Source organism: Podarcis gaigeae, assembly GCF_964106915.1.
Source record: "Podarcis gaigeae genome assembly, chromosome: 7".
NCBI lineage: Eukaryota > Metazoa > Chordata > Lepidosauria > Squamata > Lacertidae > Podarcis > Podarcis gaigeae.
The window spans coordinates 59,128,854-59,143,068 of record NC_139683.1 but is presented as its reverse complement, the minus strand read 5'-3'; the positions used below and the strand labels follow the sequence as shown (position 1 = coordinate 59,143,068).

Below are 14,215 nucleotides of genomic sequence, written 5' to 3'. Positions count from 1 at the left end.
CTTTATGAAGTGACAGGATAGTTTCACCCACAGTGTGTGTTTCAGTCCTCAAGCAGACTTGATTCATACACCTACTGCTTAAGTCAGCCAATTGAGCAGTGACCGAAAAAGTGTTATCTCAGTTAGCCATTAGTCTTGCAATATACCCTCTTCCTTGAATCCTGCATTCAGAAACATTGGCCTGTGACTTAGTGTTACATTTAAAACTTCCAGACATTCACTTCTTCATTCCATTCATTCCGATCATTTATCGTCTAGCCTCTTGCCTACAGGGGACCTGTTTATAACACTGTGGAAAATACAGTGTGTACTCTGCTTAGTTTCTGTATGCAGTTCACTCTTAGTCAAGGAATGTATTTGCTTAAGATATTTAGGTTTCCTCCTTCCATGTGGGTAATAGTTTTCACTGAAAACACCCTCAGATCGTTAAAGCCTAAGAAGAGTAATACAAATTACCTATTTTGTGATGGGGAATAGAGTTGGACTGGCCAAGCAAAGATAACTCTTCCAATTTGAAATCATGTTGGAAAATGTATTGGATAATTATTTTAAACCATCTCAAGTAAAGACTACAAAATAGTGAGTGAGCTTTTGAGTTACTAAGAGGTTTTCTTTGGATTCAACATTCAATGAAAATCACTGGGGGCATGTATCATTGACAATATGTTGTGACCTTTAGATGGTGATGCTGATTCTGGATGCTTGCTGCAGAATAACTAGGATAGTTTGGGTACAGAGCAAAAGAGTGTATGTTACACCGTAGCAGCTTGCAACAACAAAGCAAAAGCCACTTTCCTTAGATGATATAAAATCTAGCAATTATTCAGATCTGTCTGTAGCATTTATGGAAACCTTGGAACACAGTGAGCAGACAAAAAGAAAGAAAACATAGTAGTGTTTATATTCATCAAAGTGGAAATTAGTTATAAATAACACACAAGGTATGAAATGACTGGAAGATATATACATCATATTTGAAGAGCATGTTCACCCACTCTGTAGGCAAAAGTTTCATATAGGTATTTGTAAGTCTTAAATGTTTCTAATAAAGCTTTTAAATGGTGGGAATAGCATGAGATAAGTTTGTGGACTTTGTCTAAGAGAAGAGAACATGCTTTCCAAGCACACAGTAATAAAATATACTAATAATGCAATCATTCTCAGAGTGCCTGTCCTAGCGTAGCCAAAATACACCATTCATATCAGCAAGCTTGGGAAATTCCGAGGCGTTTAGAATGACAAAAACACGCTATTTAGAATACTGTATAAAGGGGGAGGACATCAAACACCCCACTGAGGGCTAACTGTGTTCCGTGGGCACATATTTCTGACTGTCTTGAGAGGGGCAGAAAATCGAGTGGGGAAATGCTGAAAGAGGGCGTGTTTGGTTGGCCGGAAACCTTTCAGGAGCACTCCTCCCCATTGCACCATTTTGTTGTAAGCCCCACTTGTGGCTTCTGTTTTCATTCCTAGGCTATTTTATGAAATGTATTTCCAGGTTTTCATAGCCATGAGATTCACTGTTTTTGAAAGTGTACATACTATTTGCTTCCATTTCCCCAAGAATAGTTAGATGTGCTGCTGTCGTAGAATATGTTTCAAAACATCGACTGATTTGTGAAGTAACCATTTAAAGAGAAGCATTCCACTGACATGAACAATAAAAACGTTAAATTCATGCTTTAGGGCAATGACTTTTTATTGAGTTTATATTGTTTCAAGTCAAACAGCTTCTGGCACATGTAATTATTTATAAGCTAGCTCACTTGTTTTCTAGTCTCATCATTTACCCCCACCTCAACTCTGCTGAAGAGCATTTCTCAAGAGGCCATCTCTGGACTTTAAAAAGGTCTTGGCTTATTTATAGTTATAACCATTTGCAAAAGCAAATGCCGTGAGTTGTTGATTACAACTTAGGTAACTGCACCTAAATCCCATTTTGCAAGTATTTAAGAACTTAAGCTCCACTGATTTCAACAGATCTAAAAGACAAAATAGACATGGGAGAACTGTCATCACAAACACACCAAAGAAGAAACCAAGAATCCTGGTGAGTGGAGGGAGAGACAGATACAACTCTGTACCTGTCTTCTTCCCACCCTCTGCAGCTCATAGCAGCCTGGAGTGAGCGTGATTTTTATATAAGGAGGAGAGTGCCATGAAAAGGAATTTTCAAAATTTCCTCCACTTTGGTCCCAATCCAGATTGGAGAGAGAGCGTTGTAGATGTAGAATGAGAGGTGGAGAGGTTGCTTGTTTGGCACTGTGCTGTCAAGATGATCTGCACAACTGCCAGGCAACCCCCAGTCTTCCTCCCATTCTTGGAGTTCAGAATATGTAGCAACTTGATTGTTCTTCACCCACTTTATGCCATTCCAAGGTAAACACATCCATAACAATTTGAAATCACTATGAATGCATTGCAACCTTCTTAGCAAAATAATGTTAATTCAAACAACGTTGTATGTTGAGGACAGTTGCAAGGATAGTTACCAGTGACTATTGATTGAAACTTCCAGAGTATCTAGGCAACAGAATCACACTAAATACCATACTTACAGAGTGGTCTTCTTGAAAAGACAAACAGCGCCTTTCTTTAACCTATAAAACAATTAACATATTTGAGTGCTCACATAGCATGCCAGCGCTTCATGTAAGAAAAATTGCACATTTCCTTAAGTAGTTTGTAAGCAGATTCTTTGGGTGCCAGTAGGTAATGATGGTTTTCACATCTGTGCTGAATGTGGACCACAGGTCAAGGTTTCTTTGCATAGTACACCTTTGCATGTTCTATGTCCTAAACACCTGAAGATGAGTAAACCCTACTGAACATAGCTGTGTAAACCAGCAGAAGATTGGACTATAGGCTGGTCACACGAAAGAGGCAGGACTTGTAGAAATGCAGTTGACTTGTGCTTCTGATGTAAAGTGTGAAGCACATGCTCTTAAATCTTGCATATTCACACACCCCTTTTCTCAAGGAGTGTCAGGGTGGTTCATATTGAACTATTTATTTTTAATTTCTCCTAATGCATATTTTCCTAAGGATGTCATCATGCTGCAGTTTGCATGGCTGCCAACAGGCGGCACTGTCAGCTACAGAGCTGCTAAGCCGTCAGAGCAGGAATGTGAGGAGTAGGGAACTGGAGTTGCAGACAGGCCGGCATGTGGCCGAAGCTAAAAAAACGAACAACCATGCAGCACAGACAGGCATGTGGCCCAGGCCAGCAAGCAGAGGTTTGATTATGTCTAATGGAAAGAGTGATTTTGGTAAGGAGTGTAGAGAGGGAGGGAGGGGCTTCAGTAAGATGTGAAGGGGTAAGTGGCTTTGGCAAAGGGGCAAGGCTAGATGAGGTTGGTCACACACAAATCCAGTGAGGAGTTTTAAGCTATGAAATCTTGAATTGCCCAACACCACCCCAAAAGCTGCATGGCTGAGTGAAGAATTAAACAAGTCTTCCCATTCCAAGTCCATATCTCTACACATCAGCACTGCTCTGTGCATGAATTATTGAACCATCCAGACAAGTTTTCCTTACTGAACATGCCATTTTATAATGGTAGCTTGAAACTGGTTTTGAGAGAATGACATTCATGTTGTTGGGACTCCGTCTTCTGAAATCACCATGCCAAATGCAAGGAATTTCTGCTTTTATGCCAAACTGGCATAAGCAGCTGTTTAAAGCCAGATTGAGCAGCTTACTGCTAAATAATTTTGTCTCCTGTTTTAGTAGAGCAAATAATATTTAGCGATGGTGCTGAAAACTAAATGTGGAGATATAACAGAAAATTAGCTGACAGGTCTCAGTGACTGCTATCATGCAGCAAATGTTAAGCCAGTTCTCATGATCATTTTCCCGATGCAACTCTTAATAAATGCAAACCTTAGTTTTAGTAATGACCTTTAGTAATGTGAGCCTTGATCCATTGAGATGCCATTCACTTGTGATGCATTTCCAAATCCCATTTTTATGCATTTTAAATCAACACACGCTTGCTCTGAATTTATGCATGTGCATAGAAGGAGATGTAATTTAAACACATCTGTTCAAATATGCATTTCAGATAAACTTGGTGCTGGTTCTCATAATGTGGCTGAGTTTTTGACGTGTATTATATCCCCAAAGTACACACCAGATGGTATTTATTAGAGATTTAATGGAAATGAAGTTTAAGGATGTTGAGCTTTTGTCTTAAGTCTCTCATTTTAAAGTCATAAAACAGTAATGATCTGAAGTTATAAATCTTTAATGAAGTTTTGTACAGGGTTTCATTTGTATGGCAAGTGTAGACTGTTTAAGGATAAGTAAGCCCAAATGGGGCTCCAAACTGAAATTGTGCCTTCAAAGAAATCAATGATGAAAGTTGGGAGGAAAAAGCATTTAGGCTACTTCTGCTTGCTGAGAAGCCTCCACTACTGTTACGGAAACAGAAAGAGGACTCGATTCACTCAGCATGCAATTAAAGCAGAGGATTCTGTTAGACAGACAGACAGACAGACAGACAGACAGACAGACAGACAGACAGACAGATGCCACCATGTCAATAAGCCTAGAAGGAAAAAGCCAAAGGAACTTAAGATATCTCAGTTTATAATCAAATGTATCAATTGCTGCCTAAATCTGAATTGTCCACTTATTTCCTCTATTCAAAAAATATTCTGCAGAAGAGTCCTTTCTGCCTTGTTTTGTAGTATTTATAATGTGTTGATATTTAACATTTATTCATAGGATGGGAAATAAATTCTTCCTACCACTTGGCATGATATAGATAGGAAATTTACCAAGCATATATGTCAAACACGCTGTGGAAAGTTATCGGATGATGAATTACTTGATAGTGGCTCATTCAAATAACACACAGTACGACGTGTTTCTGGAAGGGGGCAGCTCAGTACTTCAGGCGAATAGGTTAATGAAAATGTTCATAGTCAGGATGCTGAAAATCTGAGAGTAATGGTGATTAAAACAAAGATTTCCCATTGAAGGTTGTGCTTGAACGCTTGTATATTTGCAGTAGCCCACTTCTCTTTAAATATTGGATTGCTGCAAATTTTGCTTCCTCTGTTCCTGAGTTCAGCCAGTGTGTGTCAAAGGTTATGTTTGATGGAATCGAGTAGCCAAGAGCTTAGATGAGGAAGTCTTCTTTCTGGGAATTAGGTGGTAGTAGTGTGCCACAAGAGTTAAAAGGAGAAGAGATGAAAAGCCTTGACAAAACACTGATTTGTGGAGTGGGTGGGCACCTCTCAGAACCCAAGCTCTAGTTACTGTGACCTGATGTGTGTAGGAAAGCATTGCCATCTCTTGTTCTCCCCTCTGGTATATGAAGCAATGGAAGCAAATTGCATTTTTTAAAAGCCTGAAAGACGTATTTGCATTTTAAAATATTCACTGTTTGTAGAGTGTTGCAGTGTGTTGTCATTACAGACTTTTAAAAGGAAATGCAACAGTGAAAAGTCATTTTGTACTTTGGTGCAACTGGAGCACAAAGGAAAGTGCCTGACAGAGTAGGCTGCAGTAATATATCAACTGCTTATAGAATACATTTTACAATATATGAAACAATGTAATTGTTCTGCACCAGGAGCATGTACATGAATAAAAGACGTTAGCAGGTGTCCTGCCTGTGAGGAGTCTCCTGCTGATGTATTTATTGGAAGTATGAACATCATCAACAAATTTGAGTTTGTTAAAAGTAATCCAAACAGAAGGCTTAAATAATGAACTTATAGGAACTTCCTTAAACTGGGTGGTATTCAACTAATGTTTTGCTCACAGTAGATACATTTCAATTACAGAGCAAGGATAAGTTAGGTCCATTTATTTCGGTAGTTTTATTCTAGTAAAACTTCCTTGAATACCGCATACTGAATTTATATTTTTTGTTTTTCAGTATGGATCCGAATGATTTTATTTTCTGCTGCAACAAAGTGTTTTATGACACTGTTATACTGGCCAGGGGTGGCTTTCATTTAGGCTTTTCTTAAAGATGTGTCAGGCCCTAGTTTCTAAACATCTGTTTGTGCTTTTTCATTTACTTGTATACTACATGGCACAATAGGAATATATAGATAGCTTTTGGTGTAGATGTTTGATTTATACCCTCAGATAGCTAGCAAATGAAAGGGTGACACTCAATGCATATTTGTATTCTTTCACCAAGAATCATTTTCTGAATGCTGCCTCCATCCCAGATGGTAAAGCTTAGGACCATTTATATGAATGGAAGCAATACTAAAGATACCCTGGTCCCATGCAGGTTAGGGCTTTAGAGGTGAGAACCAGTCACTTCCGTTTGGGCAAGATCTTATAGAGCGTGCAAGATTTCATGCAATTTTGGGTGGGTTCTCACCCAAAAGTGAGGGAGGAACAACGTTTCCTTGACAGACTGATTTCTATTTGAAGAGGTTGTTTTTATAAGGATGAGCATTTGGTCATTCAATATTATTATTGCAATCTGAAGTTATGCAGCTCAGACATGGGTCTGCTGGCAGATTCTTTTTTTGCAAAGTGCTTTTTGGCATATGAACATACTGGAAATAATTTCAGACCCCTGGGATTGTTTTAAGCTTGCAAATTAGAATGCAATACCCCAACAGCTCCTTGTTTTTTCTGAGAAAAAAATAATAATTTTTTTCTGAGGAAAAAACAATATTTTTTTCTGAGAAAAAACAATAATAAATCATAATTTTAAAAATTGTTCAAGAAAAAAGAGGAATGGAGTAATTTCATTTTTCTTTTATGAATTACTGATTTTGTACACCCTCTTTACTTTTAAAATGTGTTTGTATTATTATCTATAAGAATGTTAGGAGAACCATAGGGATCTTATGATTTAGGTCAGGCCTGCTGCTCTTCTTTATCCAAGTTTTCATTTTGTTTGGAAAGAAAAATTTAGGGAGGGAAATGCATTAGTTTTTAATTTCCATATTAGCACCAAAATTATTCCATGTCAATCAGAGAAGGTTTTTGTGTTTTTTTCTTGGATGGAACACATGTCATGGACATTTCACTGAATCTAGCATGACTGAAACTTACCATTCACGTTCCCATAGAAACTGGGAAATACACATGCAGTGGATGTCATTACCAATGCTGTAGGTATCACATGCTTTAGCTAATGCCAGCTGTGTCATTAAAATGACTGGTATAACTAAACTGTAACTGCTTTTTGTCAAATATAATGTGCATCTTATTAATCTTTGAGATGTCAGACAGTGCTACTTGCCATTCATTTGTAGAGTCGTATAGCTTGCCTCATTTAAGCCTGTCAGAGTTGCAAATCTTTCCCATGTGAAGCAAGGACAGAATTCAGAATGTTTCTGTATTATAATTTTGGAGTACATATTTATGCAAATCCTGGAAGAGCTCAAAAATATGCTCAGTATATGTCAGTGTGCATTTTTGGATGTGCTGACATTGCACAATTGCCACATCCCCTTGGTAGTCCACACCCCATACCCTAGAAGGGGAATATTCCAGTATTCAGCATACCATCCACACAAATGGCTTACCATCAACAGCATGGGTTAGAAAGGTCCCAGTCTCTTCCGGTGTGCTTCCGATGAGTCTGGCTAGCCTGGAAGCCCTGGGAATTGCTGCGAAGATATGCCCTGAAGTATTGTAGTCTAGCTGGTGATTCGCTTTCAAAAATGATACCTTCCTAACCTCTTCCTTGGTCTCTGGGCAGACATCTATGCTGCAAATATAAAATGGTTTAACTGTTACGGCTTCCCTGAAAGAACCCTGAGAATTTTAGTTTTTTGTATCATGCCGAGAATGATCTCTTAGAAATTCTAAGCTTCCTTGCAGAACTAAAATTTATGGGTGTATTGGAGAGAAACCATGACAGTTAAGCTAGTTGAATTTTGTAGTTTGGGCTTTTCCTTATATAAAGCTATATTTAATGGTTGTCAGTTTCCATAGGTAAATGCAGTGTATGTTATGCAACACGCTAAATGCCTAATATTTTGCTAGGGGAAGAAGCTAATATGTCCAGTCTTCAGCTTAACACTTCTTGTTTTCATTCGTTTCAGAGTGCCTGGAATAACAATTGCCACAGACATCATTTGTGGGTTTCCAGGGGAAACAGATGAAGATTTTCAAGAAACCATGAAGCTTGTAGAAGAGTACAAGTTTCCAAGTCTTTTTATTAACCAGTTTTACCCACGCCCTGGGACTCCTGCTGCAAAAATGCAACAAGTTCCAGCCCAAGTCGTAAGTGATCCTTCTCCCTCCTCCCCATCTTTAAAGGACAGCTCATCTTATGTGAGATGTTAAGATGTGTATACATGGGTCAGTAGATACCAGGAATTTTTAAAAATTATTATTATTATTATTATTATTTTACTTAGGAGTTTCATTTTTGCAGGAGATTGAGGAAGTGATTAGAGTTTAGTTCCATTGGCCTCATCCAATTTAAACTTTTGTTATTGCCAGCCATCATCCTGTTTCAGTGAGTATGTTTTCTAATCATTTAATTTCATATTAAGTATTAAAACAAGTTAACAAAATCATACGCACGAAAAGGTAGAGATTTACAGAGAGAAATAAGGAAATTGAAAGGAGGTGGCAAAGTTATGTTGTGTGAATAGAATTCCACTTGCACAATTTCGGATCTAATTTTGCCTATTTCTAAACTGTGTTCCTGGTAAGAATCTAATAATTATAAAGAGACTGGAGGTATACTTCCCACACCCACACACCTTTTCTACATTTTTGAAGATTTGTTATGCAGACCAATACTTTCATACATGTCCACTATAATCCTTTGCTAGATATAATAAGTCAAATTATATTAATCTTAGTATATATCAAAGGTCAGATTTGCATGTTATATTCTTCTGATCTGTGGAGGCCTGCTTCATAAATATCCCCCATGATCGCATAGCATTGTAAAATAGTACATCACCTTTCAACCTCTACATTAAAATCTATTAGGAATTTTGCAAATATTGTTTATAACTTTGGGGTTTTCAGGAACGTGCTTATATCTGGTCAGAAAATTATGCAACCACTTTGTGTTTATCAACCTTGTTGCTCATTCCTCTGGGCTCCTTTTAATGTGGGAAGTAATTTAATTGAACAAGATGGCATCAACTCTATTTTAATTCATACAGAGAGGAGTTTGTGGGTTGCTGTTTTTTTAAATTGCTTTTGGTCCCAAAGCTTTCAAAGCTAAAAACGATAGTGTCAGTTAATATTAATGTGCATTATTTTAGTGAGTTTAATTTGTGTTTCATCCATCCAGGGACAGTCTTTCACAAAAATGAGAAAAAGTTGGCTTATTAACCCTTAGCATTTGGTATATAGCATGAAAGTTGTCTTAGACCACCCCTGTGAACTTGAGGCACTATCACATAATCTCAGTGGCATAATAGACTGGCAGTAAATGTTCTGTGATGATGGGAACTCTGCTCTCTAACAATCCCTTAACTGAAATGAATCCATTTTCTGGCTCCAGTCCATCACAGAGTAGCTGGGGCTGTGTGTACATAAGCCTTTTTAAAAGCTGAATTTCTGCAAATCAGCTGTTTGGTAAGAGGAACAGGCTGGTTGAAGGACAGTTCAAACGTGTTATTAGTGAGATTTCAGCTTTTAAAAGTTTTCTATGTACATGCAGCCCCAGTTGCTGGATTTATTTCAGAACTCATGTATATTGCACCCATTTGAACCTGTTGGCCTCCATCCAGCTAAGGATATACTCATGGAAGCCCGCTTCCACGCATGTCAGTGAAATCAGGACATGAGGACATCTGTCTTTATACAGTTGGCACAGAATCTATTCCTGCAGGTTCCAGATTCCCACCTTGATGCCAGTTTGTGCCCCACGGGGTTTGAAAGAGGGTATCTGGCATCAGGCTAGCGCAGGGTTCTGCGGAGGCCTCACTTCTAAAAGCCAATCAGCTGCTATAAATACAGGACCACCTTGCAGCTGCAGCATGGCTGTCAACAACATACCTGCTCGCTCACCTTCATTTTATTCTTGAATTGAAGTTATGTTGGTGTACACAGCTTGCTGCAAGGAGAAAATTTATCTAAAGGTGTAATTGGGCCTGGCTCTGAGCAGATTTAGCCTTCCTCACAGCAGTTGTCGAGAACCTGTCACAACCTTGTCACAAGTGGGAGAGGAACTTGGCAGCATCCATGGTGGAGTTAAGTGGGAGATGGGCATCCTGAGGGAATTCCTGTAAGGTTTTGGGGTGCTGCTTTCTGCCCACACCCTCAATTTGGCTAGTTGGTAGGCTGCCGTACTCTGAATTTGCCTGAGTACCATGGTGGGCCCATAGGCTGGAACTAGGACATTGGCAAGTATAGTTTAGCTGCCCAGTGATGGTATCCTCAGTCTACCCTACACTAAACTGTGTGCACTGTAACCAATGAAGTTGTGGACATCTTAAACACACATAATCCTCTGCGTTGTTTCTTGCTGTCACATGCTTGCACATGTTTCAAAAAGTTGTTTAACAGTAATCAGTGTAAACTTACAGTAGGATTGCCACAGTCAATTCATTCATTGCATTAATCACAACATAGATACAGCAGCAATAAAAAACTTGGTGGAAAAGTTCTGATTTCCACAACATGAAACTATTAAAAAGGAGCTTTCCAACCTGAGCACTAATATGTGAATGAAGCATATTTTTTATTTGCAGTCAAATAGTGCTAGGATAAAAATAGGTTTCCTACGGCTTCATCCAACATGTAATAATTTTGTTTTTCAGTTCTATAATGCTACGTTTCCTTGTTTTTCTACAGAAAAAACAGAGAACGAAAGAATTGTCAAGATTGTTTCACTCGTACAACCCATATGATCACAAGGTAAAAATAAATTGCAGATTTTTTTTGTCAGTAATACTACTCTGCTAATGATGATGGTATACACACCCTTTAAGCTACTAAAGGATGTACAACCAGTTCAACCCCTGTGATGACCTTGGGGGGTGGTTCTTGTTGCTCGGGGACATGGTACTGCTAGGATCAATCTTTGAGGATAGAGCTACGTACCTACTGTGTAAAAAAAACAACCCACCCTTTACCTTTGGTTGGAGTTTAGGGCTATCCTGTTTACCTAGACCAGCCAGTCATTGACTCTGATGAATCATTTTGCCTGCTTGCATGAATAAAACACCACTGATTCTGTTAGGACCACCTATAGGTTTTCCCTTTCCTCCCATTCCTTGGTGTAGTTTAATTTGAATTTGGTCATTAGAGATCAATGGGGTCTTGATACATTTTGCTCTGCACATTTTCAGACCAACAGCAGTGGATCTTATGTCAATCAGCACCATTCTGAGAAGGTTATTTTCTTTTATACTCCTCTAGCTAGGATTTGTACCCTTTGGTGAAGTTTCCATGGGGAGGCCTTTTGCGTTCCTCCTCTGCACCAGCCGTAATTGAACAGCTGTGTGTTGGAATAATTCAAGTACTTGGCTTTCTTTATGTGTCTAAAACTGATTCTCAAACTGTAAAATGTGGATGTTAACCCACTGTAATCAATGCATCTACTGCTTTATGGGGAATCCATTTCCAGCACAGATCATTCCCATCTCCCTAACAGTGTTTGTGGGCAGTCACATCATCCTGAGTGGAGGGAATAATGACACACCCTACACTACTGTTCACAACTGCAGAAGAATCTCAGAAATCACTGTTACCTGTCTATCGACATTGTCTTGAATAGGCAAAAGCAAGAGCATGGTTCAAGGTAGCTAGTGGTAGCCATCTGGAAAACAGATAACAATACGGCCCTGTCAAGTAGCAATGACATGTTTATCACAATTTTGGTAATTCAGGTTTTTAAATGAATTTGATAAGGAGGACAGTCATCGGTCTAGGATGGTTCCTCCCTCTGGCTGGTCATGTACTGTGGTTTCTCACTGGGCTCCCTATGAACCCAATGTGCTAGAGCCCTACCTTGTTTCCCACTTTCTTTTCTCTTTTCTCACCTCTGTGCTTTCTTTCCATCCCCTCCCTTCTCTACCCACCCTCTACAGCAGAGCTTTCCATACTTTCCATGCGGGCGACACACTTTTTAGACATGCATCATTTTGCGACACAATAATTCAATTTTACTAGCAAATCGGAGGTTAAACCTAACCCCTTTCCAGTACTGGGAGGAGCATTGGGAGCGTTCGTGTGACACACCTACACACTGCAGCCAACACACTAACGTGTTGCGACACACAGTTTGGAAAGCTCTGCTCTACAGTTTTAGTGGCTGGATGGAGGGAGAACTGGAGGCTGCTTTGTGGTGTGCAGGAAGGGCTTAAACTATAGCCACACCTCGACCATGGTGGGCCAGGCAGCAGAGAGTGAGACCTCCCCCCATCTGTTCCTTTTAATTGTTGGTTTGTAGATTTTTACATTTTGAGCTAATAATTAAATGTGTTATGACTGCTGGCTTATTAATTTTGTAGGAGGAGGTTTTAGAAGTTTTAATTTGTTTTATTATTAATACTGTCTTCTGGAATTTTTGGGTACATAAATCTCCTTGAAAAAGCAGAACACACAGAAAGAGAAGCATATGTAAAATGATATATAAGCAGTAATTGTGCTTATATATGTGTAATTGTGTAATATATAGGTGTAAAGGTGTAATTGTGAAATGTTTTTAGCTAAATAATTCATCCAAGTGCTCTTTTTTTGCTGTGCAATCATAGGCATCATACTTCAAATGGTAAAGCTTGTGTAAATTGATTAATTTTTTTTAAAAGATTGACAACTATGAGTTCTGAAGGGAGTTTTGTGATATGGAACTGTTGAAGTTACCGTGTTTTTCGTCCCATAGGACACACCTAGTTTTTTGGGGGGGAAATTAAAGGGAATATTTTTCCCCTTTATTTCCCCCCCAGAACCAGGTCGAGGAACAGCGGGATGGCGGCGCTGCGCCTCCCTGCTGTCCCCCGAGTTTGTGGGGCTGGCCGATGTCTGCCCGGCGCGCGGGGCGCTCTGCTTCAGGGCGGCCCTTGCACCGGGTGGCAGGCTGCTATCCGCAGCGTGGGGAGCCCTGCGGGGAACTCCTGCATGGCTCCCCACGCTGCGGATGTCTGCCCGTGTGAGGGGCGCTCTGCTTCAGGGCGCCCCTCGCACCGGGTGGCAGGCTGCTATCCGCAGTGAGGGGAGCCCTGCGGGAAACTCCTGCATGGCTCCCCACGCTGCGGATGTCTGCCCGGTGCGAGGGGCGCTCTGCTTCAGGGCGACCTTCGCGCCGGGCGGCAGGCTGCTATCCGCACCGTGGGGAGCCCTGCGGGGAACGCCTGTAGGGCTCCCCATGCTGCGGATGTCTGCCCGGCGCGAGGGGCGCTCTGCTTCAGGAACTCCTGCAGGGCTGCCTAGGCTGCGGATGGGTTCCCGAAGCGCCGGGCGCTCTGCTTTCAGCACGCCCGGCGCTCCGGGAAGCAGGCTGCTATCCGCAGCCTAGACAGCCCTGCAGGAACTCCCGCAGGGCTCCCTAGGCTGCGGATGTCTTCCTGAAGCCTGGAGAGCGAGAGGGGTCGGTGCGCACCGACCCCTCTCGCTCTTCAAGCTTCAGTGAAAGCCTGCATTCGCCCCATAGGATGCACCCAGATTTCCCCTTCATTTTTGGAGGGGGCAAAGTGCGTCCTATAGGGCGAAAAATACGGTAAATGTAATAGTAGATCAATTAAGATATAATAAAGAGAATCAACTGAAGAGACAAAGCTTTGATATTTTCACCCTTGTCTAAATTCCCTGGTGGCACAGGGGGTTTTTCCTCTCCATTCACAGTACAAGAAAATTCCATTATTCTTTTATTAGCACTCTTATTGGAACTGGGCCATTTGTAACCTCTGTTGCCTCCTTGCACATATCCTTTGTGGCGCTATATCAAAGTATCCTCAGCTGTTTTTGACTTCAGTTGTGAGTTTATGCACTTATTTTACTAATGACTCATCAGGAGGTGTGGAAAAGGAATATGAATTCTTAAGACTTTTCTTTTGATCTGTGTTTTAGGGCCTTTTATAAATAACAAAAGTTGCAGAATCAAGTGGCAAATAGTTTTTTTAAGATCACAGGCTTGTGTAAGGGTTTGTTGGGAGGAATGGAGGTAGAAAAATAAGAGAAATGCAGCAAGATGAAAAGGCTGTGTTCTTATGTCCCAAATCATCTCAACTCAATACAGTACACTGTACGTTTATATCTTGCTGTGTGTCCACCTGAAACACTCCATTTTCCTTTTGTCATTCTGCATTCCAG

The 14,215-nt window shown here is 40.4% G+C and overlaps 1 protein-coding gene across 5 annotated transcripts in view; it reads left to right on the top strand.

Annotated features, from left to right (window-relative positions):
* CDKAL1 (CDKAL1 threonylcarbamoyladenosine tRNA methylthiotransferase) overlaps window positions 1-14,215 on the top strand; it is a 232,859-nt gene that overhangs the window by 167,758 nt on the left and 50,886 nt on the right. For all 5 annotated transcript variants that reach the window (XR_014566201.1, XR_014566202.1, XM_083746947.1 and 2 more), the window contains 2 exons: window positions 8,035-8,215; window positions 10,757-10,819. Coding sequence is in view for 3 of the 5 variants with exons in the window: in XM_083746947.1 (XP_083603073.1) it covers window positions 8,035-8,215; window positions 10,757-10,819 (244 nt within the window). In the remaining 2 variants the exon portion in view is untranslated. The remainder of the gene's footprint in view (window positions 1-8,034; window positions 8,216-10,756; window positions 10,820-14,215) is intronic.